Genomic DNA, 24,719 nt, shown 5'->3' with positions numbered 1-24,719 from the left:
GCCATCGGGACACAAATGGATAGCAAGGAAGGACAGAATGAGTCACCGAGGTGGAGCTCATCTCCTGCTGCAAAGTGTGGTAAACGCCACATACCGTCCTCCTAAAATACATACCTTACCATGCAGTGCAGTCGTAGGGCACCCCAATAATGCTGCCAGTGATCCGGAAGGAAATTATAGACACACACGAAACATTTCAGGAGATAACAGTATAGATTTAGGGAAGAAAAAAATACAGTATTATGAAAAACCACAGAATAAAGCAGAGGTTTATCAGGGTAAGTAAAGGTGAGCCCTGCATTTCACGCAGCAAACCCCCATTTCCACAACGAGGCACTAGTGTTTGCATTTTAAAACACTTCTCGTTTTCATTTTTCACCAGGGGACTCAAAACCAGCCGCTCCTTTGCGAGGGATCTCAACGCCAAGCTCTCGCATCCTCGTTGGCGTGACTCAACACTTTGATCGGCAATCGGGACAGCGCCCTGTAATTAGTGAGTTCTGTTGCGTTGTGCAATAGTGGAGCCAGCATTGCAGCATGTTCCCTGGGGGTCCTTCCCCCCCAGGGGTAGAAGATAATTGACATGAGGCTGGAGTGAATCAACAGCCAGCAGGATTTAATCCCATTCTGGTGACAAACCCACCCAAAATGTGGGTCAGTTGGCAAAGCAATGTCAGGCACGTGCCGAAACCACGAGACTGCCCAGAAGCGAGTCAGTGGACTCGAGCGAGCGTCTCTGCGGAACTTCTGAGCGAGGGCTCGGCCACCGTTCCCCTGCTGACCATTCTCTGAGCTGCTGTGGTGCAGGAAGCGCCGTGATGCAACTCTCATAATTCATATAACTCATATGACACTCACCTCTCTGCGCCCGCTCAAAAAACCTTCATCCGTCATTTCAAAACCTCTGGAGGAGGCCCTTGTCCTACCCTAACGTGTCCATAGAACAGAACCAAGGGAAGCACACCGACTCGAAGTAAATTTTACGTAGAGTCTGAACCTCTCTTGGCCATATAAAGCTCTGCAGCTTTAAGTGCTAATTTCCTGATTCAGCCTGGGACAATCCCAAACATGAACCACACTCATGGTTGCGCTAATTTGCACTTGTACACCAAAATAATACCACCTTTGTAAAGAAAAAAGGACAAGGCCAAGCGTTCAAAATAATTTTCAAACATTAAGAGTATTTAGTCCTTAAATTGTCTCCCAGAAGAAACTACAAACATTTTATTTTGGCCACATGAAAATGCTGAACGGGGCAGTAGCAGCATTAAAGCCTTCCCCAACCTGAAAGCAGACGCAAAATGCAGTTTGGCCCTCCTAATTAATACCTGCCTTAATGACATAAAATAACTTGGCTATAGTAGTGACAAGAGCACCACGTGTAGAGCTCTGAACACGTGAGGAGGAACCCGCTGTCCAAAAAGCGCTTTGTCACAGCAACTGATTCACAACCCTTCGTGGTTTTGGGCGTCTCTGCTCTCTGCATTTCTGAGATGTAATGGTCGAAAACTCGGTGCTCGTCTCAAGGAAAAGTGCGGCTGTTTTACAAGGTTTGAAAAAGGAATCGCTGCTCCATGAGACAAATGCGGCGCTTCGGGTTCATTGATTGTGCCACAAGTTTCAGAGGAAGATCCTCGGCTCCCGCTTTCCAAACCTGTTCACTGACACCAAGAGAAGTTATTTCTAACTAAAACTCTCATGAGCTTTCTAGGGATCGGATGTCTCCAAAAAAATAAAGCCAACCATCTCCTAATCTGGCTGGAAATGAGGTGTTTACATTTTAGCCAGAGATTTCTCCTCATTATGTTTGAAATAGCAACATTAAGGAAATTCTATTGGCTTTGGAATAAAAGGGTTTGAGCGCAGGGATGGTGACCTCAGAAATACCAACCGCAGAAACACAGACAGACTAATCAAGCAACATTATGATAAAGTGTTTATTCATTTTTTTTTTAAATATCAAATTTTTTACACATCGATTTTGTTGATAAACAGTCCCCCAATATTAAAAAGAAATAAAAATAAAAAGAATCAAGTGTGTATTACTTTGGGCAGAACCACATCCCGCTCTCTGCTGACACCGCTCTCCTCCCTCCGGCCACCGCGGGGACAACCGCGGTGCGTTCAGCCCAGAAGAGTAAATGACACAAATGCAACCAGCTTTAGGATTCCTGAGTATTGATTCCCTCAAGTTCCTTTGAGTTCGTAAAACTCTTTAAGCTAAAAAGCATCGAAGAGCGACCCGAACCGCTACGCGTTCCGATCGCGGACTAAGCTACATCTACACAGTGCAGGAAGAGATCTCTTGAATGCTTCCGAAGGGAATGAACATGAAACCGACCCCATTTCCCAAGCTGATTTCTGAGAGACGCAGGTAAAATACCTCAGGATTTGTCCTCTTTGAATTCACGTGCTGGGGAAGCTGTTTGGCAAGAAGTCCAAGTCTGGTGAAGAAACCTCTGGGATCCGTTCCTCCTTTTATTCATAAACGGCATAGTGGTTTAAAGAAAACTTATCTGGAAGTGAAGCATTCAGCGAGCACACTTAAATATTGCTACTTTTGAGGAAGGGAGACGGCAAGAGGGAGAGACAAGGACAGAAAGAGGGCACAGATCTGGGAGGTACGGGGTTAACAGTCCTGGAGACCAAGTGTCTACGTGGAAAGGTGAACGTACGTGGAAAGGTGAACGTACGTGGAAAGGTGAACATACGTAGCAACAAGGCAGAGATTGTCAGGATAACGCAGCTCAAATCCCGCAACAGGTGAACGTGCCAAGGACCATCGCCAGGAGATATTTCCTCCTCTTGTCACAATTATCTGTGCCCAGAAACTTTCATGTCGGTATTTCACCCCATGTCACCTCTGAACTCACCTAGAGCTTGTGTATAGAAAGAGCGAGAGGCCGAAAATACATCCCAGAAACCAACAGCCGTGACCACCGTGGCTGCAGGAAACTGATGGACTTTCATACCGCAATAATTTTGCTAAGCTGATGTGACGTTAGTGCACTGGAGCACTGATGAGGAGGAGAAGAGCGAAGAGCTCTATTTTAGGCCAGGGCACGCAGCTCCTTGGAAACCTGACTTTTGGCGTTACCTGTATGCCCGGCTCTAGCAGAACACAGAAATAGTCCTATTTCACATGCTAGGAACGCACAGAGAGCGGTTAAGGGATCGCGTACAGCAGAGAGGACACACATGCACGTTAAAACAGGAGACGCCTTTTAGACAGCATTTGCTAAATACATACTCTAGTCCATCTTATTTTAACCTCAAATACTCACCACTGCCCAGATTTTCTCCAACATAAATCTTGCTCCTACAAACTTATTCGTTAATTAAGCAGCACGCAGCAAGGCTCTGAAATTAGGAGATTTAAATCACCAGGCTTGGACCAGCTTGATAAAGGGGTATTGATCAGTTGGGGGTCGGGCTTTGTTTCCAGCAGTTCTGAGGAAGTTACCCATGAAATTCCAGCACTATTGAGAAATGCTTCAGTACAGTTTTGGCAGAAGGGCAGATTTCAAAACTCATCTTTGACAAAGAGTAAAACTGAGCACTGAAGCAAGTTGGTTGATGCTCTAAAGCTTTTATAGCATAAATTCTCTATACGCAGCCCAAGTAAATGCGGCCGTACAACTAGAGCCTTTACCCTGGTGCAAAGCAGCGGTACTTCATTTAGCGATTAGCAATTGCTTCTAAAAACATAAAGTGTAAATAGGAAAAGGGTATAACACTGGACGGCTAACATCTGATGCTTCAAGAAGACGAACCCGCAGGCTCAGGGCGCAAATTCAGCGCTCGTGTCGACGTGCCAGGCCGGGGTTTGCTCCAGGACCACCTCGCCGGGACCCGTGGCGCGAAATCGGGAGCAGATTTGGCCGTTCAGACTGAGGATGCTCTGGATCCGACAGCTGGGAGCTTTATTCTTGTTGCGCTTTTGATAGTGAACCAGATGCAGATGGGAATGGGTCTAATATATTTCATTTCCTAAGGCTCCCAGAGAGAGATCTGGTGACACTGTACTCCTGTACCAGCCCCAGCGTTACACAGGGGATCTTTGCTGATTTGACGTGCTCATTGCAAGGAGAATATTAAAGAGACCTCCAGCAGGGGTAACTCTTACCACCTGCACGGTGAAGATCATAAAGCCTCACCTCAGTAACTCATTTTGAACAGAGCCTGAAGGGAATTACTCGATGCTGCTCCAGCAAGAGGCTCCTGAACAGCCAAGCATCATTTTTCCTACACATGCCCGGATCCAACGCCTGCTGCTCATCACAGGGAGCTCAAACCGGGCCCGGCTGCTACGGCCACAGCTCACGGAGAAGCTCCTTTTGAACAGAGGAATGACTTAAAGCTCTTCATTATTCTAAAGGATCTCCTGGCTACCCAAGAAAAACCTGACAGCCACTGCTCACTGACAGCAGAAGCTCCTGCAGGTTCACAGCTGAAACCAAATTGGTGTTGTTTTTCAATGCCACCCTGCATGAAAAAAGCCTGGCGTACATGTAACAAACCTGCCAAGCAACAGGGAAAACAAAACACCAGGAACACAGGTCTGAGACAACAATAACAACAGACAAAAGCCATGAACAAAACCTATTTCCAGCCGCTGCTGGTCCATCACTTCAGGTTTAGCTCGAAGCAGAAAATTCGAGATGAACACTTGACACAAAGCCACAAATTCTGTGGTTTGCAAGCGGGACTACGTAAAAGTTCCTACTTAAAATTTGGTGTCGTGTTTCAGCCACGCTTTCCTTCCCCTTCCCCAGCCCCAACAGTGTTTTGGGGCTCTGCAGAGCCATCGCTAAGTAGTTCATCCCCCAAAAAAAGCATCTGGAAAGGGCTTCCTGCAGCACAGCCTCGGTGAGCTGCTCACGGGGACTGCCCGAAAGGCCACGATGGTTCTAAAGCAGAAGCCACGTCAGTGCATTTGTTTCATAAACCCTATTGGGGAGCCCTCGCTCTTTAAGAGGTATTCAATTAGTACCCGGGCTTCCCGCAGTTTGCGTTTCCGCAGCTGAGAGGTTGATCACCCCCAAACATCCAGATCAACTTGTGCAGAGCTGATTTCTTCCTTCTCGGTGCATAGAGAACGCAGCCACGGACACAGTTCGTTCTTCCCCGGGCAGAGGGGGATTAAGAGCCATAACACATGGCTGGGTTGTTAAACAATTTCATCATTAAGGTTTTGCCTTGAAGTGGTTGAGCTTGTTTTGTATGAGGGGAAAACACAATGTGGGCAATGCTAGAAAAAATAAACCACTCCTTTTCCCTTCCCTCCCCACCTACGATACACCATAGCGCATCTTCAAATAAGTTAAAACATTTCCGAAGGTTTGGTAGCACCAAATTCTATCCCTTCCCTTCTTCTATCCCCTATCCCCACGTTGTAAACTTGAACGCACTGGCCCAAGAGCATCAAAGGGTTTGGCAAAAATAGGCATGAGCCTTCGCCGTGCACACCCAAAACACACGCCTCCAAAATCCCCCTCCACAACCCCTTCGCAAAGTGTTACACGTCTGTGGGCACCTACGTACCTTTAGTAGCTGCCAAGAGTAGTTTCCTCAGCGTCACAGCTGGACATTGGGTTACAAAAGCGCAGGAGAGCTAAAAATCGGTGCAAATCCACCAAGTCCGTTTGCACGAGCGCCGTTTGGTGGCCGCCCCACGCCGAAACCTGCGGGCGCCTCCTGGCCCGTGCACACGTGCACGGTCAATTCGCTTCGCGATCTGCTTCGCGCCGGACAGGGCAGTGATCGTAATGGCTTCTGCTTTTTTTATTCGTAACATTGGAGCTTATTCTAAAATTGTACATTTAAATAAAACCACTAATTTTAATCCAGTAGGCATAATTAAAAGCTAGCCTGTCCACACAACGCTAGGACGTTTTCTTTCTTTGAAAAGGCCAAATCTAATGAGTGAAACAGAAGAGACAAGTTACTTTGGCTGTAAATAATTAAAAAATCTGGCTCAACATTCTGCTTGTACGTTACGATGTGTAATTTAGATATGTCCTTTGAAAGAAAAAGCACCCCCGTCAGCTACCTCTTCCGTAGTTACGTAGGAACGACAATATTTTTGGCTAGCAAAATGAGAAGAGCCAGATCTGCGTTTCCATCCGCTTGTTCCAGAGCCTCAAGAGCTTCCCGCGTGGTAAAACCGGCGCCGAGGATCCGGTCGACATCGGCCGCAGGGAAAGCAGGTGGTGAAGCGGCCAAGGAAAGTCCAGCACAGCCGGGTCGGGGGCGCAGCCGCGGTTCCTCACACCCACCCGATGGCAACGGCCCTTCAGGAGCAGAACCGCTGCTTCCCCCGGGCGCTCCTGCGAACAGGCTCCGAGTATCTCCATCCAAAGCTTCATCCAAAGCACACGCGGAGGAAACGGATGCGTTTTTCTCTGAAGTTGGACTAGTTAGACTCTGAGAACCTTCTGCCCAAACCTCCGCTTGCTCAGAGCTCTGTTGCTGGTCGGATGTCGCTGCAGAATTCACCACGACCAAATCACTCTCACCCGAACACTCGTGGTTCTCTAAAGCACCTTCTCCGAGAGCTGACGGCATGTGACCGGGAGACCCAGCGCTGATGTTTCCTGTGCCGGAATCACAAAACTGTTTCCCCTCTGCTCTTCCAGTTTCAGAACTCCCCTCGCAGGAGGAACAGCTCTGGTCCTGGCTGGCTGCATCTGAGCCTTTCTGCTCATCTTCAGAAAGCCCCTTCTGCTGCGCCGCCGGCTCTTGGTGAACCCCTTCCAGCCGAGAGACGTCTTCAGAAGCGAGGGTTTTGCATTCTCCTTTCCGACTGATGATCAGGAGTTTGTGAAGCTCTTTCAAGGCTGACGCCAGACAGAAACACGGCTCTTCGGAAGGTCTTCCCGCATCCGTGTCCAGCTGGCGGCTGCTGGAGGGGGACGAGTTGTCTTGAGCCGCCACATTAGACAACTCGTTATAATTGGCAGGAACTTCACTAGTGCTTTTGGACCGTGGGACGTCACCGGTGGGGAGCGGATCACTCGAGGAGGACGCGGGCTTCAGCGACTCCACCTCCATGGAAGAGATGTCCGAGTTTGGGTCAGACACTCGACTGTTCTCAGCCTGCTGCTTCTGCTCGCTCGCTCCAGCTACAGACTGCTCAGTGACATCTATTTCCATGAAGGTTTCCGTGTGCAGGCAGCTCCGGGAGGCTGACGCTTGGATACTCCCTTTCACGCAGGACAGAGCCGTGTCCTCCAGGCCACCTCCTCTCATTCCCGCAGGAGGATGTTCTGGCTGGCCGGCTTCTTCCATGACAGGAGCTTCTGGGTCAGTTGTCTTGATTTGCTTCTCCAGATGTTCCTTCTCTGGTTCTTTGCACATCTGATGGTCTACGGGAAGCTCATGCTTTTGCTCCTGTTCTGAAGACAGACACCTATCTTTATTTTGCCCATGCTCAGCGTCAGCCAAATTCTTTTCTTTTGTCACTTGCAAAGGATGTTCCTGACGGCAGCCTTGTTCTTTAGCGTTACATTCCTTTAGACTGTCAGCAATAAATGTGTCTTTGAGTGTCTTCTGTGAAAGGCAAGCTGGATTGCAACAGGTTACCTCCCCCGGCCGGGGAGAAGGGTCGTTATTTGCCGAGGAAGCGTTCTTGGAAAGATGCTGTAATGAGAGAGGAGGATGTTCTTCTGGGGTTATCTGGAATTCGGTTGGAGACTCGAAAGACTTGGCGGCTCTAGGATCAGTGGGCTCTGCGAGGCTAGATTCGGATGAGCAAATTGCAGCAGGGGCAGAGACAGAACGATCAAGTAATTGATTTGTGGGATTACAGATCTTGGAATTTAGTCCTGAAGACTGGACTGGATTTTGAAACCCATCAGAAGCTGGTAACGAGGGCATTTCCAGTGAGGTAGTTTCTTTGTCACTATTCTCTAACAGAAGACAGAAAGAAAAACAGTAGTCAGGACACACAAGAATCAGTTTTCACTGCAGTACCGAGAACCGATAAACCGCTGGCTATAAATACCTGGTCTGTGGCCCACTCCAGCTGCAGCAAACACACACTACATGCATCAAGGCTTCTGACGTTCTGTTTGGATTAGGAAACAAACACAGCAAACTGGGGTTAGCGTTCAGAGCACACTGCATGCACCGTCATCGTCCTGCGACCCCTCCCCACGGCCCGTCGGGACAGCGCACGAGCAGCAGGAGCTCCTCAGAGAACCACAGATGGTTTGGGTTGGAGGGACCTTCCCCGCTCCCCCAGTGCCCCCCTGCCATGAGCAGGGACATCTTCACCAGCTCAGGCTGCTAGAGCCCCGTCCAGCCTGGCCTGGATTCGTTACGTCAAAATAAGTCTGTTGGAGAACAATTTAAAGGCTGTTCTGTACTATCTACGCCGCAGAGCGGCCCGCAGGTGATACTACATTCCTGATAAAATACCTGCAGCACAAGGCACGTGTCTAGCACCGTTCCGGTTTGTTCTCCGCACGGCTGAAGATGTTGAAATGAGAATGAAGAGGGCATCACAACTCTCAGGCTGTGTTCCCTGCAGGTATTGCCTTGCGATGGCTGGTGGCACCGCACGGAGCAGGCGAGCAAACATCAGCTTGCTGCAAAAGCCTCAAGATCCCAGCGTGAAAGGCAGAAGGAACGGCTGCCCAAGGCTGGGAAAAGCAAAGCAAGGGAAGAAACGGCCGGAAATCAAACCCAGCTCACTGTTTCCAATGGATTTCAGATCTCTGTCGGCAGCACCAAACACTGTGTCTTGTGGTCAGGCCAGATTAAATAACTGAATTCATCTTGCTAATGTATCAGCTCTCATGCTCTCGTTGAATCGCTAATGTGACCTTTGCCTGTTCTGCCATTAAAACCCCACTCTGCCCAGCAGCAGCCATCCAAACAACAATCCGCATTTTGCGCTGCGTGATTTGTTGCATTAGCTCCTTTCTCTTCCCAGAGGCCTCCGAACTCAGTGGTTTCAACGTCAACCACTGTTCCACCTGAAATCTCTCTCTTTTCACAGGTGTACTGGGGCACAGCCAACCACATGTACAGCCAGGATTTCCTTTACACGGCAGAAATCCACCTTTTGCTACTCGTGTCTTCTTCTCCGTTAAATAAAACCGGTGCGCGACAGGCCGCGATACCTCTGATCGATAGGTTTGCTCTCGAACACGGCGGCCGTGGCACACAGCAATCCCTTCTGCTGGCCGCACGTCTGCTCTTCACACAGCTACAACAACTTAGCGACGCTGGACTACTAGAAAAGCCAGAATTACCCTGCGGATTTCCACACTGCTCATCTTTCGTAAGGGTGGCAAAGAGGCTTGTGAGGATACGGATGAAAAGCAGAGGGATCTTTTTTTGTTTCTATGTGGTAGGATTACGTTCACGCACTCTGCTCAGAAGCCAACACTTAGAGAGGAAGCAGAAGTGTGGTTTTGACTGCGTGGATCGGTAATAAGGGTCTGATCAGCCGAATGCATCAGGATTTGCAGTAATTTATCCAGCAGGAGCTGCTATTCTGCCAAGCGCTCAGCGTCACCCTTCCGAGAGCCATCATCGCCATCATCATCCTCCTCCCGCCGTATCGACAGGAGCTGGATCCAGCCCCATCAAGGACATCGATCCAGCTGCCACCACCTACAAACTCTCCTCCACAAAGCGCACGGTCAGGGATAAACCCCTCGCTACACCAGGGAAAGCCTGAGCTGTGGATGTGGTGGCTTTCTGGTTGAAAGCTGCGTACGGAATACAATTCCTCCTAAAGCAACTGGAGTTTTGCTGCCAGTTTTGTAAATCCCTCCGTTTCCCAGAGGTGCTGGGCAAAACGCTGAGTATTAGCAGAAAAGAACAAGCTCTTTGAAATAAATGAAGCGGCCGTGGAGGTTCTAAATTGCAGTAAAACACATCACCTCGGCTGCCTTTGGATAGGTGGTGGAACACCAGCGTGTTGGATGACAGAAATCACAAGCCTCGCTGAGGCTTGGGGGGATTAAATAAAGCTCAAAAATAATCCAGGTGCAATCAAAAGGAGAACTTTAATAACCTACAGATGGACACAGCGACTCCTATTGTACCATTTATCAGAAGGCAGCTAAAAATTGTAGCTGTTGTGAAAGAACACGGGGCTTTGCGGGGAGCTCAGCTTCCTTGGGGCTGCGTTACGTTCCCTCTCCCTCTCCTGTTCTTTCACTCGGTTTTCCTGTTCCCACCTAATTTTGGAAGTGAATAATAATTTGAAGAGGGTATATGTTAATATTCTGATTTCTTAGCATATGGCCAATAAACGCCTGTGGGCCAGGGGCCTGTGGTATGTCCGAGACCGACCCAGCGTCGATCCAAACAAGCCCCACCTCAGTTCTGTGCGTTAAGGGAACACACCAAATGCATTTCCTATTCTCATAAATCTTTTACATTCCTCCAGGGCTCAGCATCAACGGGAAACATCTGACTGCTGCTCAGGCTGAAGAAAGCCACGTGCTCTTTAGAACCGTGCTGGCACACAAACAGCTTTGATTCGAGCCAGTTTAGGCATTTTTCATTATAAGCACTTGACTAAAATGCTGTTATTGTAAAGACACTGATATTTTGGGCCGAGACATTTACTTCTTATTCAATCCTTTCAGCAGAGAACTAAATCCAACCATGATGTCTGCAAAGCCGCATCCAAAATGGAGAGAAATTGCAAAAAACAACCCAGGCTTCAAATGTTATCAGGAGAAGAACCAATATTTACATTTGCACATTTTGTCTGCCAGGTTTTGTGAGGAGACGTGAGCCCAAGGTACCAAGTCCGACCTTCTGTGATGTCAAAACCTGACGGGCAACGTCAAATCTGTGTTTGTGTTTCTATTTGCTGCAACTTAAGTTAATAACCATTCAAATGTGGCTTTAAACATGAAATGTGTAAACCATTTCTTGCTGATTCACTAAAGCCAGGCCTGCCCCAGGATGGGTTTGCACCTCCAGAAAACTTGTATTCTTGGAAAGGAAGAAAATTGGTCAAAGAGACCAATAAGTGCAGTCCTGTGCTCCCCTTCATGTAAATAACTTCATTATTTGCAAGAAAGTCTTTGGACTATCAAGCAGCAACTGGGAAGCGTTAAACAAAAGTTTCAGTGCATTACAACTGGTTGTATGTGTATAACTATGGTTAAATCTGGTTATTGCACTTCCATTTTAAACATGAGCGTGTTAGAGTCTTAAAAAAGCAGCAATTAAGACGTTGAAAAACTGAACTTTATCAGCTTAAACATGACCTGGCAAAGAGTTTTGCATGTGTGTGGGAAGCAGGATCTTAGCGAGCGGTTCCAGAGGAAAACTTGGGGGTGAAACTCAAATGTTTCTATAAAACACTTGCACTAAAACACTATCTTGAAAAGTTTCGGGGAAGGAATACACTATGTGAGGTCTTCAAAGCTTCAGTGTAATAGTGGGGGAGAAAATAATGAAGCTTTCCTTTAGTCAAAAGCATATACTGAAGTTAAGGGAGGACTTAAACAGCAAATCTGCGTTTCAGACAGTTTGGCTTTAGCTATTTGGGCACCTCCACTTCAGTGAAACTTGCAGGTCCCGGTCTGCGTTTGCACAGCTCACGGATTCCAGAAGCACGGGGAACAAAGCTACGGGGAGGGTGGAATTCCCTTTGCAGATCACATTTAAGGCTGATGATCCACATCAGGATGTGAATTCAGCTGCTGCTTTTGAAATTCAGAGCGACAGCAACCTTCAGCAAGAGAAGCAACTCGCCGTCCAAGGGCGCAAGCGCCATTCTAAGGAAATAATGCTGAACTAGCACTATTTCTACAAATCACTTGGAACTTTTGTCCGGAGATTTGCACGTATGCTACAGCTCCTCTATTCTTTTACGCTGCACCTATTAAGAACAAGATTTGCGGAAGGCTCCACAAAGCTGCGAGAACATCACACAACCCAACCACGTCCCTGACTAGAGCTCAACGCAGGCAAACGGCTGCCGGAAACAACCATTTATCTCACACCAAGAAACCGGAGCGGGTAAGAAGTTGTAAGGAGCACAGAAAATAATAGCGAGCACCACCAAACGCCTTCATGCAGACAGATTTTGCTGGACAGAAAGGGAGAAGTGAAGTTAGAGGCCATAAGCGAGAATAAAGCCCCTTTTTCTCTCCGCGATTTACTCACTGATACTGTATTAAACTGTATTTCCTCAGAGCTGAGAAAAGAGGACTGTGGACAGACAGCCCAAAAAACCAAGTGCAGATTAATATTTCAAGCGGGCTCCTCCCGGTACCTGCTTCCTCTACGGATTTCTGTATTGCTTCTGCCAGCTCCTGGTCCGCAATCTCCTCCGGCCGCACGTCCTCCCGCCCGGCCCCGTACGCCAGGCGGGCGCACTCGGGGAGCTCGCCCTCCGGCAGGAACGTGGTCTGCGAGCCGGTGGTGCCGATCACCAGCACGTTCTTCTTGAGATCGATGGAACACTGCAAAAGAGCATGGAGACATCAGGGGCCTGCATGAGAGCCACGCGATTCCCGGAAAAGAAGGAGAAACGAGGTTAAACGATCCGTTTCCGACGGGAACAGCTCATAAGCAGAGCGGGCCAAGAGCACCAGCTATAAGCAAAGGGCTCCGTATGACTTAATTTGTAATAAATCATTTGGTCAAAGCTCTGAGCGGCTTTGATGAGAGCAAAAAACTTGTGGGAGCAGCCAGACACCCTATAGCTATCCATGATGTGAGCAGACTATCTAATTCTTTCATAACTGGCTGGAAGAAAATCCACCATTAACTCTCCCCAGAAAAATCCTAATAAATTTGCATTTATGTTGCACTGAGCAGTTAACTTGGAAGAGCCAGGAACTGTTTCAAAAGAGGTTTCATTACCTGATGCCTCTTGAGCATATCCAGCCCCAGCAGCATGTCCATGGGCTGCTCTTCAAGGATGGAGAAGGAACATGCCAGGAAATCCCCTTCGATCTGGACCTGAGCTGAAATACAACAGCAACAAGTCACCATCAGTACCAAACCCGCTGGGTAAGTGTGAAACCAGAGCCTTGACGGACTGTTTTGGTCACAGAAAATCTGGCCTTGTGCACACCCTGGGGACTACAGCCTCAGGTAGTTAATTATTTTAAAAGCTGGCCTGCTCTAGAGCTTTAAGTGCAGCTTATCTAACCCTCCAAGCTAGAGGAGCTGCGTAGAGCTTGTTAGAGCACAAGTTTAGGGAGAAATCACAGTGAAAAGAGTTGATTTTTCAGATAATAAGGACAATTTCTCACCCAGAAAACCCGTGGAAGAGCACAGCTAACCTTCTCTTCCCCGAGTAACATGAAACACTCCGCTGCACCAGAACCCTTCCTGAGCAACTCGTACCGCCCAACAATCCCACCCAGAACAGGAAAGATCCTGCTGTTTCACATTATTTCACATTAGCCCTGTTTTCTTCACTCAGAGCGAACACACCCTCCGAGCTGAGCGCTCCCTCACCTTCAAGCGCAAAGGCAATTCTATTTAAAAGGCATTAAACAAGACAGAAGCCAGAGTACTGCGCCTGAGACAAACAAACATATTGCAGATGCACTTTTATTCCTCCGCGGGATTTTCTAACAATTACAGTGTTAAACCAGATACTCCTCGGTGCCAAGACTGTGGGAAATGCAGTCAAAGTACTGCGAAAGCTGCCCAAAGAACGCCAGCGCTTACCTAAGTGCACTCTGCCGATGATTTTCTGTGTCCCCACGCCTTTGGCGATGCCGGCCCACCGCCGATCTACCAGCCGCATGATGTTGCACCTTTCGGCGCACGCTTGGCTCATGATGGTCATCTGGGCACCTACCAGTGACAGAATTAGCGTTAAATCCTGACAGCTCAGCACAAATTCCAATTCTCTCCGGTAAGGGTTTAAAATCTTGCACTCAGCAGCCGGGAAACAAAGCCGCCTGCATCAGGAAACTGCATTAGGGCATAAATCCTGCTGTATTGAACTGACTGTGCACACACACACCAGCACTGAACAGTACAGTACATTTACTGTAGAGCTGGAATAACCCCAGGTACTTCTCCCTTAAGGCTGTGGATGGGAAGCACTGATTTAAAGGCTTGTGAAATCCCCCTCGTGTAAAATGAGATAAGACACGTGGCCGTGACCTTTCTGGCATCGGAGCCCCAGAAATTCTCCCAGGAGCCTTGACCTGAGGTGTTCCAGCACTCACACGCGCTGCTTCTCTCAATAATTCGCTCCGTTCGCTTTAAACAATGCCCAGGCTGCTCTCGGGTTTTCCAGATCTTGTAGTGCAGTGCTTTATTATGGAATTATTAGGGAAAACTTCTAGAAGGATCATTTACTGTCTCAGTAAGGGAAAGGAGAGCGTGGAGAGAGAGATAAAAACAGGGGCAATCCACCTGAGTCAACAAAGGCTTTCACTGGATGTCCGTTGACTTTGCAGTTGATGTACAGCATCACCACCTGGCCAAAGCTCTCGGGGGCCTCCTCCATTGCTATCGTCATGTTTTCTTCAATGTTTTGTTGCCTGAATTTAAGAGAAGAGAGGGAAAAATCAGACCTTCCATCAGTCGAACCGTATCAACATCCCTCCAACTTACAAACAGTGAGAAAATCCCGCCCGCTGCAGCTCACCTTACAGCCAGCGCGTTTAAACCGCGCCAAAGTCGGCTTCGTTAGCTAAACATCGCCTCGTTAGCAGGGGATTGCTAGGAATGATCTAGGCTTATTCCAGACACCCCAAGGGGCTCCCAGCAGCCTGTTCCTTGCCTAACTCACGCTGCAGCGCCAGGTGACCTTGTTTGCGACAAAGCTGTCACCGCAGAGTTAACCTGGAGAACTCGTGAGCACAAAACCTGCCTCACGATTACTCACTCTAAAATACAGCACTGAGAACACACACACGATGGAGATGTTGCCAGTAGCTACAACGCCGGAATCCCACACAACAGAACGTTCGAATCCTCTGATGTTTCCCTGGAATCTTTCTCCTTTCCAGAGACAGGGAGGGAGGGAGATGAGCAAAACCTCAACACCAAGAGCACAAGACCTTGCTGCGAATTCAAGCCTACAGAAGAAACACTCTTCAAAGAGCCCATTACGCCCCTACGGTGATCTGGGAAGCGATGGGTCCGTGTAGCGACTGCATCTGAAAGAGCTTTATCTACCAAAAAGGGGAAAGGGCTTCCAATTTTGATGCCATTTCATTTTTCTGCCTCAGTAGGGAAAACACTCATCTTCTTACCCATCTTCTGCAGGGCAGGAGCCTTCCCACAAGACGTGGTTTCTTGTTGAGAAGGAAAAAAGGCAATGGCATCCACTTGGGAGCTAAAGCACCCACTGTCAGTCCCACTTGGTGTACATATACAGTGGTTAATCTTCAGTTTGTTTTCGTGTCAAAACCATTATTCTGTTTTCTCTCTGCTTGACTCTCCACCCAAGATACACTTGAAGTGTGTCTCCAAAAAATCTGATGCTCACAGTAGCTCCCAACCAATCTCGGGCACAGCACACCTAATTAAGCAAGGAGTTTGGAGAAATTAATTGGGGTGTGAAATCTGGGGACTGCTGGATGCCCAAACCGTTCGCTGGCAGCTCCTCAGCCTTGGGCACATCACCTTTATCTGTCACCTTGTCTAAGGAGGAAGGAAAGCGTTCCTAAGCCTCCAAGCAATGTTTCGCTATCTACAAATGTATATTTTTCTGCATTGCTGAGCTAAGCATTTATCCGGCACCAACACCTTGCCAGTCACAACACAGGAATGAATTATCACAAATTAATTTTGGTTTTGACCAACGATGAGCCTGTATCACAAAGACGTTTCTTTATTGGGGAAAAAAAACATCTGTCATGTTCTGACTCAAGGATTTATCACTCAATTTAAGAAATCAAGCCTAACGCAATTACATTTGGATGACAGCAAAAGGGAGCGCGCGCTGACGAGCGGAACATGTTTTTACAGAACATCTCTTCTGACAGCAGCGATCTTCAGAGTCTGCAATCAGCCACAGACACCAAACAATTAGCAGTACACAAACCCAAATCTCAGAGGCAGCTGGGAGAGAGAAACGACGCCAGGTTGCTGTGCAGAGCTCAGCTTAGAGACTAACACAGGTCCAGCTCTGCGGTTCAAAACACGCCCCATGCACCCAAGTGCCGCCTCTCAAGAGGATCTCGGCCAAGTGCTTCCCACAAGTGCTCTTGTTCCAGAAAAAGCGCCATGGATGGTGGAAGAAAGCACCGTGAAGACGTCCAAAGCCTGCAAGTGACTTTGGTTTGTTACCTTATGTCTTCTTCTATCTTGGCCTGGGCCTCGAGATCGAAAGGGTCAGCGGAATAGAGTCGGATCCTCTCCTGCTCCCGCCGCGCTCGGTCCTTCTGCTGTTCCAGCAACACCCTGGTGAACTTCTCTGCAGTAACAAGGAGAGATAGAAAAGCTTTTTACTGGAAATTACTCTTACAAATCAAGTTCTGGCACAGCAGACTCTTCTTTTTGATGCCAGCATGCACTCAGGGGTAGACTGAGCCGCACAGGCTTCCTCTGAAAGCAGCACCGACGGGCCTCAAGGGATCGGCGGCAAACTTGGGAACCCGCTGAGATGAAAAGCAACGGGACAGAGCTCCTTCTCCTCATGCTGGTACCCAAACTCAGCACAATCAAACCATATGCATATGATCAAATCAAATGCATATGCATTTTTATAGTGAAGAAAAATGGAAAAAAGAGGAAGACAACAATATTGAAAACAAAGAGCTGCCATTAAAACAGTAATTGATTCTTGTATTGCAGCGAGAATTGCTGCAAGATACTCAAAAAAAACAGCTGCAAAACCAGCAGATAAATGAGACCCGAAGCAGAAATCAGGACTGTAGAACTTGCGCAATTAAAATGGGAAGCCTGAGTGCATGGGTATTTAGAAGGGAGATTTCACAGCTCTCGGTAAGACGGCCCTTCTACAAGAACAGTTTGCAAAATCCATCACGTTTTACACTCTGCAATCCCCAGTAAAATAACAGTCTGCGGATCCAGCAAAGAGCAAACGCAAAACTGTAAGAAATAAAACGTCCAACAACAAAACTTACTTTGAACTCAAGCAACACAGGCAGAGACAGAGCCATTACAATCCCTAAAGCTGAATTCCTAGCACCGAAATCAAGACGTCCCAGGTGGGACAGCTACTTGGTATTTAAGGACACAGCTTTCAGATCCCCACTTTTTGGATGGCCTCTGGCTGTTTTCTTTTCCTGCTTAGAAAATGTTTCCAAAAAGACCTGGCAACAAATTAAGTTCTGTAAACACAGAAGGTTGTGGGTTTGCTTCTAGAAATGTAATTGGCGTGAAGAAGCGCTCTGGCTCAAAGGCTGTTACACGTTCAGGAAGACATTGGGAATGTTTTCTTGGTTTTGTTTGCTTGTTTTTTTAAATTAGGCTTCTGTACAGCAGGTGCCTTCTCAAGTGCTCGCGGTGCATCCAGCACAGTCACACGACACGTATCTGTGTATTTGAGCTCAGCTGGATCTGTGCCCAAACACCAACAGCAGCAGCACAGAACGGCGGAAACACAACCAGATCAAACCCCACGTCCTTCTCACCGTGGTGATTTGGGACTATGAACACACACCTGAATCCAAGTTTAATGCGCAGAAGACAAGACAGATCAGCAGATGAGCCTGCGCTGGGTGTCTTGGGGTTAACCTCTTGTTTCCTGTGTTGTCAGCAGCACATCGGCTCAGGGTGATGGGAAAAACTTCTCTCCTGCACTATGGACACAGCACTCAGAGGCGTGAAAAAGCAAAGGACGTGGTTTTAACCCCAGATATGAGCTAAAGTCAGAATTAAGAAATTAAACAGGCTGACAATATCCATGCCAGTTCCTTTCCAGCTTCCTTTGATCAAGAGAAATCTCTAGGATGTAACCTTGAAAGTGGAAAAAAAGTCTCCTGCTGGAAGCGCTTCCTCTCCATTCATTTCCCCAAACTCAAAGGGATTTATTTCCTAACTAAAGGTCTTGCGGAGGTTTGGAAGCACATCCTCTGCTGCCCACACCACCTCTCTGTTCGCACACTGAAAAGACACTGGAGTTCAAAGCTTTCGGCACATGAAGAACGAGGGATCAACATATGCTTCTCAACTATAGAGGAAGCAAAGGACACAGGACTAGGCTTCAACTGCGCCCAAAACACATGAAAACGCTTTCAAGATGAACAAAGACTTAAATATTTATGACTATTTCTATTGGAAAAGCTCCCTGAAGAGGCTATTTGCTGGTTCCTTTTCCTCTGACGTCCGCTTCCGCAGCAGCTAAGCGTTAGGGACAGAGCTGGGTTTACAGCGTCCTGCTCTGTCGAGGTCTCAGCGGGTGCTGGGCTGCAGCAAACACCACCCCGTTATTGAAAACAAGCACTCAGGGAGTCTTAGAATAAAAATCACGAGCTGAGCCACTTGTCTTCACAGAAACTCGACTTATCTGTGCAGTTGGTAATTCAAAGTAGGGGACAGAAGAGATTAAAGAAGCCAAGCAAGAGAAATAGGTCCAACTTGTCAGAAACAGTCTTGTTAGGAGAGGAACTCTGCCTCGGGTGCTCCCAACAGGCGCCTTTTATCAGCATCAATGAGCCGGCAGCGAACATCCCAGCTAGTTAAAAACCTGTGGCCGCGTTTTGTTAGAACTGAGCTCAGCCCAAGTTTCAAACCCCCTCCTACAGACGACAAACCCGCCTTACCGAGGTCTCCGCTGAGCAAAGCCTCGGCCAGCGGCGGATTGCGCTCCTTGAGCAGGGACAGCTCGTGAGGGTTCGCCAGCAGCATCTCCCGCAGCAGCGCCGGGTTGTCCAGACCCTGCGGGAACGAAGGCGCGTCGGGGGGCGAGGGCCGCGGGCGCTGCGCCGCTGGCGGCTGCTGCTGCGTGGACGTCCCCGGAACCGCGATGCTGCTGAAGTCGATCCGTGGCAGACCTGGAGGGAAAAAGAAGTCAGAGACATCAGCGCTTCACAACTGTGTCCAGTCGTGGCCCCTCAGTTCCAGCAGGACAGGGAACTGCTGGAGAAAGTCCAGCGCAGCCACCAAGATGCTGAAGGGAGTGGAGCACCTCCCGTGTGAGGAAAGGCTGAGGGAGCTGGGGCTCTGGAGCTGGACAAGAGGACACTGAGGGGGGACTCATTCATGTTTACAGATGTCTAAAGGGTGAGTGTCAGGAGGATGGAGCCAGGCTCTTCTCGGTGACAACCAGTGATAGGACAAGAGGTAATGGGTGCAAACTGGAACACAGGAGGTTCCACTTAAAGATGAGAAGAAACTTGTTTCTGGTGAGGGTGGCAGAGCCTGGCCCAGGCTGCCCAGGGGGTTGTGGAGTCTCCTTCTGTGCAGACATTCCAACCCGCCTGGACACCTTCCTGTGTAACCTCATCTGGGTGTTCCTGCTCCATGGGGGGATTGACCTGGATGAGCTTTCCAGGGCCCTTCCAATCCCTAACATTCGTGATTCTGTGAAAAACACCATGGAAAAAAACACGGGAAGGATGAACTGCTCTTAATGCTACGGTATTAAGACAGGATTCCGCGAATTTGTGTCAGAAGCATGGCCACGTGCTCAGGTTACTGGGTTAGGAGTGCTCGCACGTATTTATGTCACTGGTCCAGCCTTCTATCCGGCCTGTTTTTTTATCCTCCGAAATGCACTTACTGCATCGCAGACTACAGTTATTCCCAGCTTCGCGGATGTGAATAGCACACAGAGCAATCGCAAAGCTAAACCCAGTGTCTCTAAGGCACTTCTGAATCTCTCAGATTAAAAAAAGCAAGGGGGAAAGAAAAGAAAAACTAACATTTCTGCAGACCTACACTGCACATAAGGATTCTCCAGCTGAGGCAGGAAGATGGGAACCTCAGGCAATGACTCCACACCCTCCTCCACCAGCAGAACCTCCTTTTCCAGTGATATTTTGTGGCAGAGGTTTGCTGGGAAGTGCTGCAGAAGCAGGACAGAGCAGGGCTGCGCTCGGATGCCATCAGAGGAGCCTCTCGCACGTCCACACGATCGGGTTTGTTGAAATGCAGCTTCTCTGGGAACTTGTCACAGCGCAGATTCAGGGGCGTCGATGTCGCGCATCGCGACAGCCCGTTAATGTGTCTGAGCTGCATGGACTGTGAATTGCTGCACCATTTACACCCAGCGGGAAGGGAACTGGTGGTTGTATGAGAATTCGCACACTTTTACAAAAACTGCAGTTCTCAAGCAGTTACCTTCCTCACCTTCTCTGTATTCCCCCCCAAAAAACAGTAAAATGGTATTTCCTTCCTTAAAATTTAAAAAAAATCATTCAGTAACAAACCCTTCAGCCAATTTTCAAAGCATCCCTGCCCAACCTCCTTCCTAAATATTTTGCCTAGTGAGACTGACACCAGTATTGGATAAATACTGAGAAACTTGGATGCTCAGAGCAGAAGACAGCACAGCCCCAACTCACCTGGGAAGCGGATCGAGGGCCGCGGCTCCACCGTCTCCTTCTGCCGCAAAATCACCACGTCCCCGTCTTTCAAGCCATAGGAGGCCAGAGATCTGTTGTTGTCCGTCAGAGGCCGCTCCGCATAGACTATCTGGTCAGGGAGAGAGCGCAACAAAAAACACCAAAGCTGACATCGTTTTGCCCCTTCTTTTAATTTTGTTAGGAAAGCGTTCTGGTAAATCCTCTGCCTTTTCCCACAAGACGGTTCCCCAGAATAACCAGTTTGACTGGGACCTCAGTGGATAGCTCAGTGATTTCCAGTCTGCTTCACTGACACGACTTTGCTGAGGTTCTGATGTTCAGCACCCAAAGACACCACTCCAGAAACCACAGTTTGCCCACGGCAGGGAATTAACTTCTTTTGACTACAGAAACACAATGTCACACCATTTTCCATCACGATAACCTGATTTAATAAGGGGTCCACAGATTAAACATGAAACCATATTGGGATAAAAATGAGTAATCGCCACGGGAACATTTCTGTTAACACTAGACCTGTAATAGCTACAAATGTCCTAAATTACAGGGAAGCAAAAGAAATAATATCAATTTAAAAGGTGCTTTACGACAACAAAAGTTCCCAGAAACAGTATCTGAAGGTTCCTGCGCCTTTACGGGAGCAAAACAAGCCCAGGCAGATGGGCTGAGCAGCCTCCCAGCGCTGGCAGGAGCCCAAAGCTGGAGAACTCGGCCTAAACCTGCCCGGTGTAAGATCAAATTTCACGTTTACCAGTTCAGTTTAGCAAGACCGCGTCTCCCTGCGGGTCTGGAAAAGGCTGGTTCAGCAACAACAGGTTTGCCGCAGGTCGGGACTGGCAAAGCCGCCTCGGAGAAGCTTTCGCAGTCCTGGCTCTACCCGATGTTATCACGAGTAGCAGATGCAATATGAATATCCCCCCAAAATATCCCAAAAAAACCAATTACTACATGTCTTAAGGTCTGGAAGACACTACAAATTTCGCTGCTTCACTCCACCAACCCTGAAGTATTACAGAGAATCCCACTCCAAGTAGAGATTCATCATCAGAGGTGGTGCCAAAAACAAGGCAGAAAAAGGAAAATAATAAGAACCACATGCAACGGCAATCGGAGCCATCAGAATTAGAGAAACAAGCACGAGTGTCCTACCTTCTCATTAACAACGCGCTTAACGAGCTCAGCGGGACTGCACCAGACTGGGTCCCTTCCAAAGCAAACACAAGCTGTAGTAATGTGCGCGGTCTCTACTCCGATGCTTTGCAAGATGTTACTGGTGTAATTAAGGTTATTTTGTGACGAGGAGAGTCCCCGTGCACCCTCTCACGTTACGGGACGTGTCACTGACTCTAACACCATTGCCCGCAAACAAGTTCATAATAAATCCAAACTGCACATGCAAATCTGAAACGGCAGCTTCCCCGCGCAGCCAAGTTAATCTGTTTAAGTGAGGTTTTACCTCTTCATCCGGCTGGGATTGGATTTACGAGCATTCGGCCGTGACGCCTCCGACAAGGAATTAAGCGCCCGGCGCTCACTCTACATCCATTAGCAGCACGGCTTGATGTGCTTTCAACCCACCCTGCTCTGCTGTTAAACTGATGTCATTTTGCTGCGTTTTGTCTGGTTTGGAGCATATTTTGGTAAGCGAGCTCGCACACCAGCAGCGTACCGGTCCTTCCAGAGGTGAGCTGGGCAGGGACGGGCACCGATACGGCACAACGGCCGGATTTTGGACAATGCCGTGGGGTCAAACACCCTTACAGAGCAAAGAACCATCGAGGGTACTTGATACCACCAGCAACCACAAATCCACCCACATTCAGAACCCGTTAAGTCTTCCAGCCAAGGGCAGAAGATGCATGTAGAGAAAGAGAAACGAAAGGAGTTAACGGTGCTGCCAGAAAAACACGGGGCTCCGGGAGCTGTCCCCTCGCCAGAAAAGCCACCGTCTCGGTGCGTGGAGGAAACCGCAGCGAGATGAATTATTTCCCCCCTCCTTGCCCAGCTCCTCTTATCAGGGCAGCGTGTCCCCCTTATCTCGCGCCGCCCTCCCCGCCGTGCGAAACCTCCCAGCCCCCCGCTCGCCTCCACCCCAATTAATTTCCCAAAACAGCAGAAAATAAACCCAGGATTAACCCTCCTCCACGCACAGCTGTGGTTTACTCCGCCCTGCACAACCCTGACAATTAAATTCATCCTCTCTTTTGTGCCAACGTGCACCTTGGTTATGGAAACGTGGCAGTAAAGAACAGTAGTAAACCAGCACATTGGGTAAATGTAATTCTGCCTGTTCGTGGAGGATGGTTTGAGCCCACAAAATCCTTCTACACAGCAAGCTGCCTCACTGATAACTTTCATTTTAGAACTTTGTCCCCACGAAGGTCCTCGAAACACTTCACAAACACCGGGCAGAAAGAGCAGAGAGAAAGAAACAATAAATACACGGCTAGAAAACATGAAAATAAAGCAAGACACTGCAGAAACGGCAGATGGGCGAGCAGAAGGGATGCAGAGGTGGTGACAAAAAGCACAGCGCTGATCCCCGGTACCTGCGACCGATAAAACTGCAAACGCCGCAGCAGTTTAATTGCAGAGGAAGGGAACGCTTGGCAAAACATAAGCAGGAAAATCCGTGACCTCTCATTATCCTAAAACACACCCAGAGCTGGCGGGTGACACGAGGGGGACAAAGTTGACAACGATGACTTTACACTCCACGTGCCCATGGAGTTGTGTCCATTCCCGGCGGTGAATTTGGGTGCTGTGACACACACGGGACAAACAGAAACCTTTATTTAAGGTGGTTTCTCTCTTTCTACTCACCAAAAATCAAGATTTTATTTTTCCCTTAAAGGATAATCCACCTCACCCGAATTTCCTCTTCCTGCCCTCTCTAGACCGACCTCCCATCCCCAAATAAAAGGCTCGTTGAAAGTGGGGAAAAGCAAAACGCCGCGGGTGAAGCGTCGGGAACCTGCTCGGCGAGGGAACGCGGCCAGTTGAGCCGTTTTCCCACCGCTGACTAATATTCGCTCGACTGGAAAAATACTTCATTAATTTCGACTGGGAAAAGGCTCGGGGAGCAAAAGCCGTCGCCACAAATCTCCGCAAACTCTGCCAAGCGCGGCCGGCAGACACAGACCCGACATCGCCCCGTCCAGCGACGCGGCAATAAATGGGTATAAATCGCAAAAATAAAGGCGCGATTGAACCCGAAACAGTGAGTAAAGCCCAGAGGGACGGACAGACGGACAGGAGCGGCCCCCACGCTGCAGCCCGCCTCGAGTTTTTGGGGCCGGAGGGGGATTTTTGTTGGGGAAACAGGGGGGATATACTGTTCTGTCCCCCACCTGTAAGAAAAACATGGGGGGAAAAGCCTCAATCCGCCCTTTCCACCCCAGACACGGGCAGCACGTTGAGATGGTGAATAAACCTTGTTCTTCCCGACCGTTTCAGCCTCATTCCCCGGGGTCTGAGGGGACAACGGGGCCCCCGCCCGTTCCCTCCCTCTCCCTCCACATCCTTCCTCGTTAAAACTCCAAATTCCTCGGAAAACTCAAGAAAAACTCAAGAGAAGCCTTTTTTTGTCCTTTTCAGCTCCACTTCGGGAGGAGACCGAGTCCCTCCCGGTAAGACACCGAGTCACCAGAGCCCCGGAACCCTCTCCTGAGGGGGGAAAAAAAAGAGGGTTTTGAGGGAAAAAGAGACGCGTTTCTCCTCAAAACTGAAAGGTCGGCGTGAGGAGGGTCCCTCCCACCCACAATAAGCGCCCAACTCGGGGCCCGGGCGGGCGGAGGCCCCGGGAGCTGCTGAGGGGACGCGGCCCAGGGGACCCCGGGGGTGCGGGGGGGAACGAGCGGGCCCCTCCCCGCCGTGCTCAGGGCCTGACCTGGCTCTCGGCCGCCGGGATCCCGGACTCCAGCTCGCACAGCGCCCGGAAGTTTTGCAGTTCGAAGTCGGCGTCCACCTGGAGGGAGAAGGTGAGCTCGCTGCGGTCACGGCGCAGGCAGAACACGGTGAGCAGCATGGCCGACCCGCCGCCGCCGCCACCGGCCCCGCCGCCGCCAAGTGCCGCCGCCGTCAAGCGCCGTCGCCGTCGCAAAGCGCCCCCCCCCCACGCCGGGTGAGGGATCAGCCGTCAATCAGAGGCGCTCGACCAATCAGCGGGCGGCTGCAGGGAGCGGGGCGGTTCCTTCTCCACGCGGCCGCACGGGGAGGGTCCCAGAACACAGAGTCACAGGATGGGGGCGGGGACCCCAGAAT

The 24,719-nt window shown here is 49.2% G+C and overlaps 1 protein-coding gene across 2 annotated transcripts; it reads right to left on the bottom strand.

Annotated features, from left to right (window-relative positions):
* Nucleotides 1–1,919: 1,919 nt before the first annotated feature.
* On the bottom strand, nt 1,920–24,527 carry DDI2 (DNA damage inducible 1 homolog 2). 2 transcript variants are annotated; one of them, XM_082070117.1, is made up of 10 exons: nt 24,346–24,527; nt 20,436–20,565; nt 18,693–18,923; nt 16,252–16,378; nt 14,368–14,495; nt 13,669–13,797; nt 12,850–12,953; nt 12,257–12,446; nt 8,006–8,068; nt 7,772–7,910 (listed from the first exon to the last, which is right to left on the bottom strand). In XM_082070117.1, the coding sequence occupies exons 1-9, from the start codon at nt 24,481–24,483 to the stop codon at nt 8,052–8,054; spliced, it is 1,194 nt and encodes a 397-aa protein (XP_081926243.1). In that variant the 5' UTR covers nt 24,484–24,527; the 3' UTR covers nt 7,772–7,910; nt 8,006–8,051. The 2 variants fall into 2 exon arrangements, with proteins under 2 accessions (XP_081926242.1, XP_081926243.1); XM_082070116.1 differs by lacking the exon at nt 8,006–8,068 and having other exon boundaries at nt 1,920–7,910.
* Nucleotides 24,528–24,719: the final 192 nt, after the last annotated feature.

This window comes from Streptopelia decaocto, assembly GCF_964273445.1.
Source record: "Streptopelia decaocto genome assembly, chromosome: 20".
Taxonomy (NCBI): Eukaryota; Metazoa; Chordata; class Aves; order Columbiformes; family Columbidae; genus Streptopelia; species Streptopelia decaocto.
Note: the sequence above shows the minus strand (reverse complement) of the source record. Positions and strands in the feature narration are given on the sequence as shown.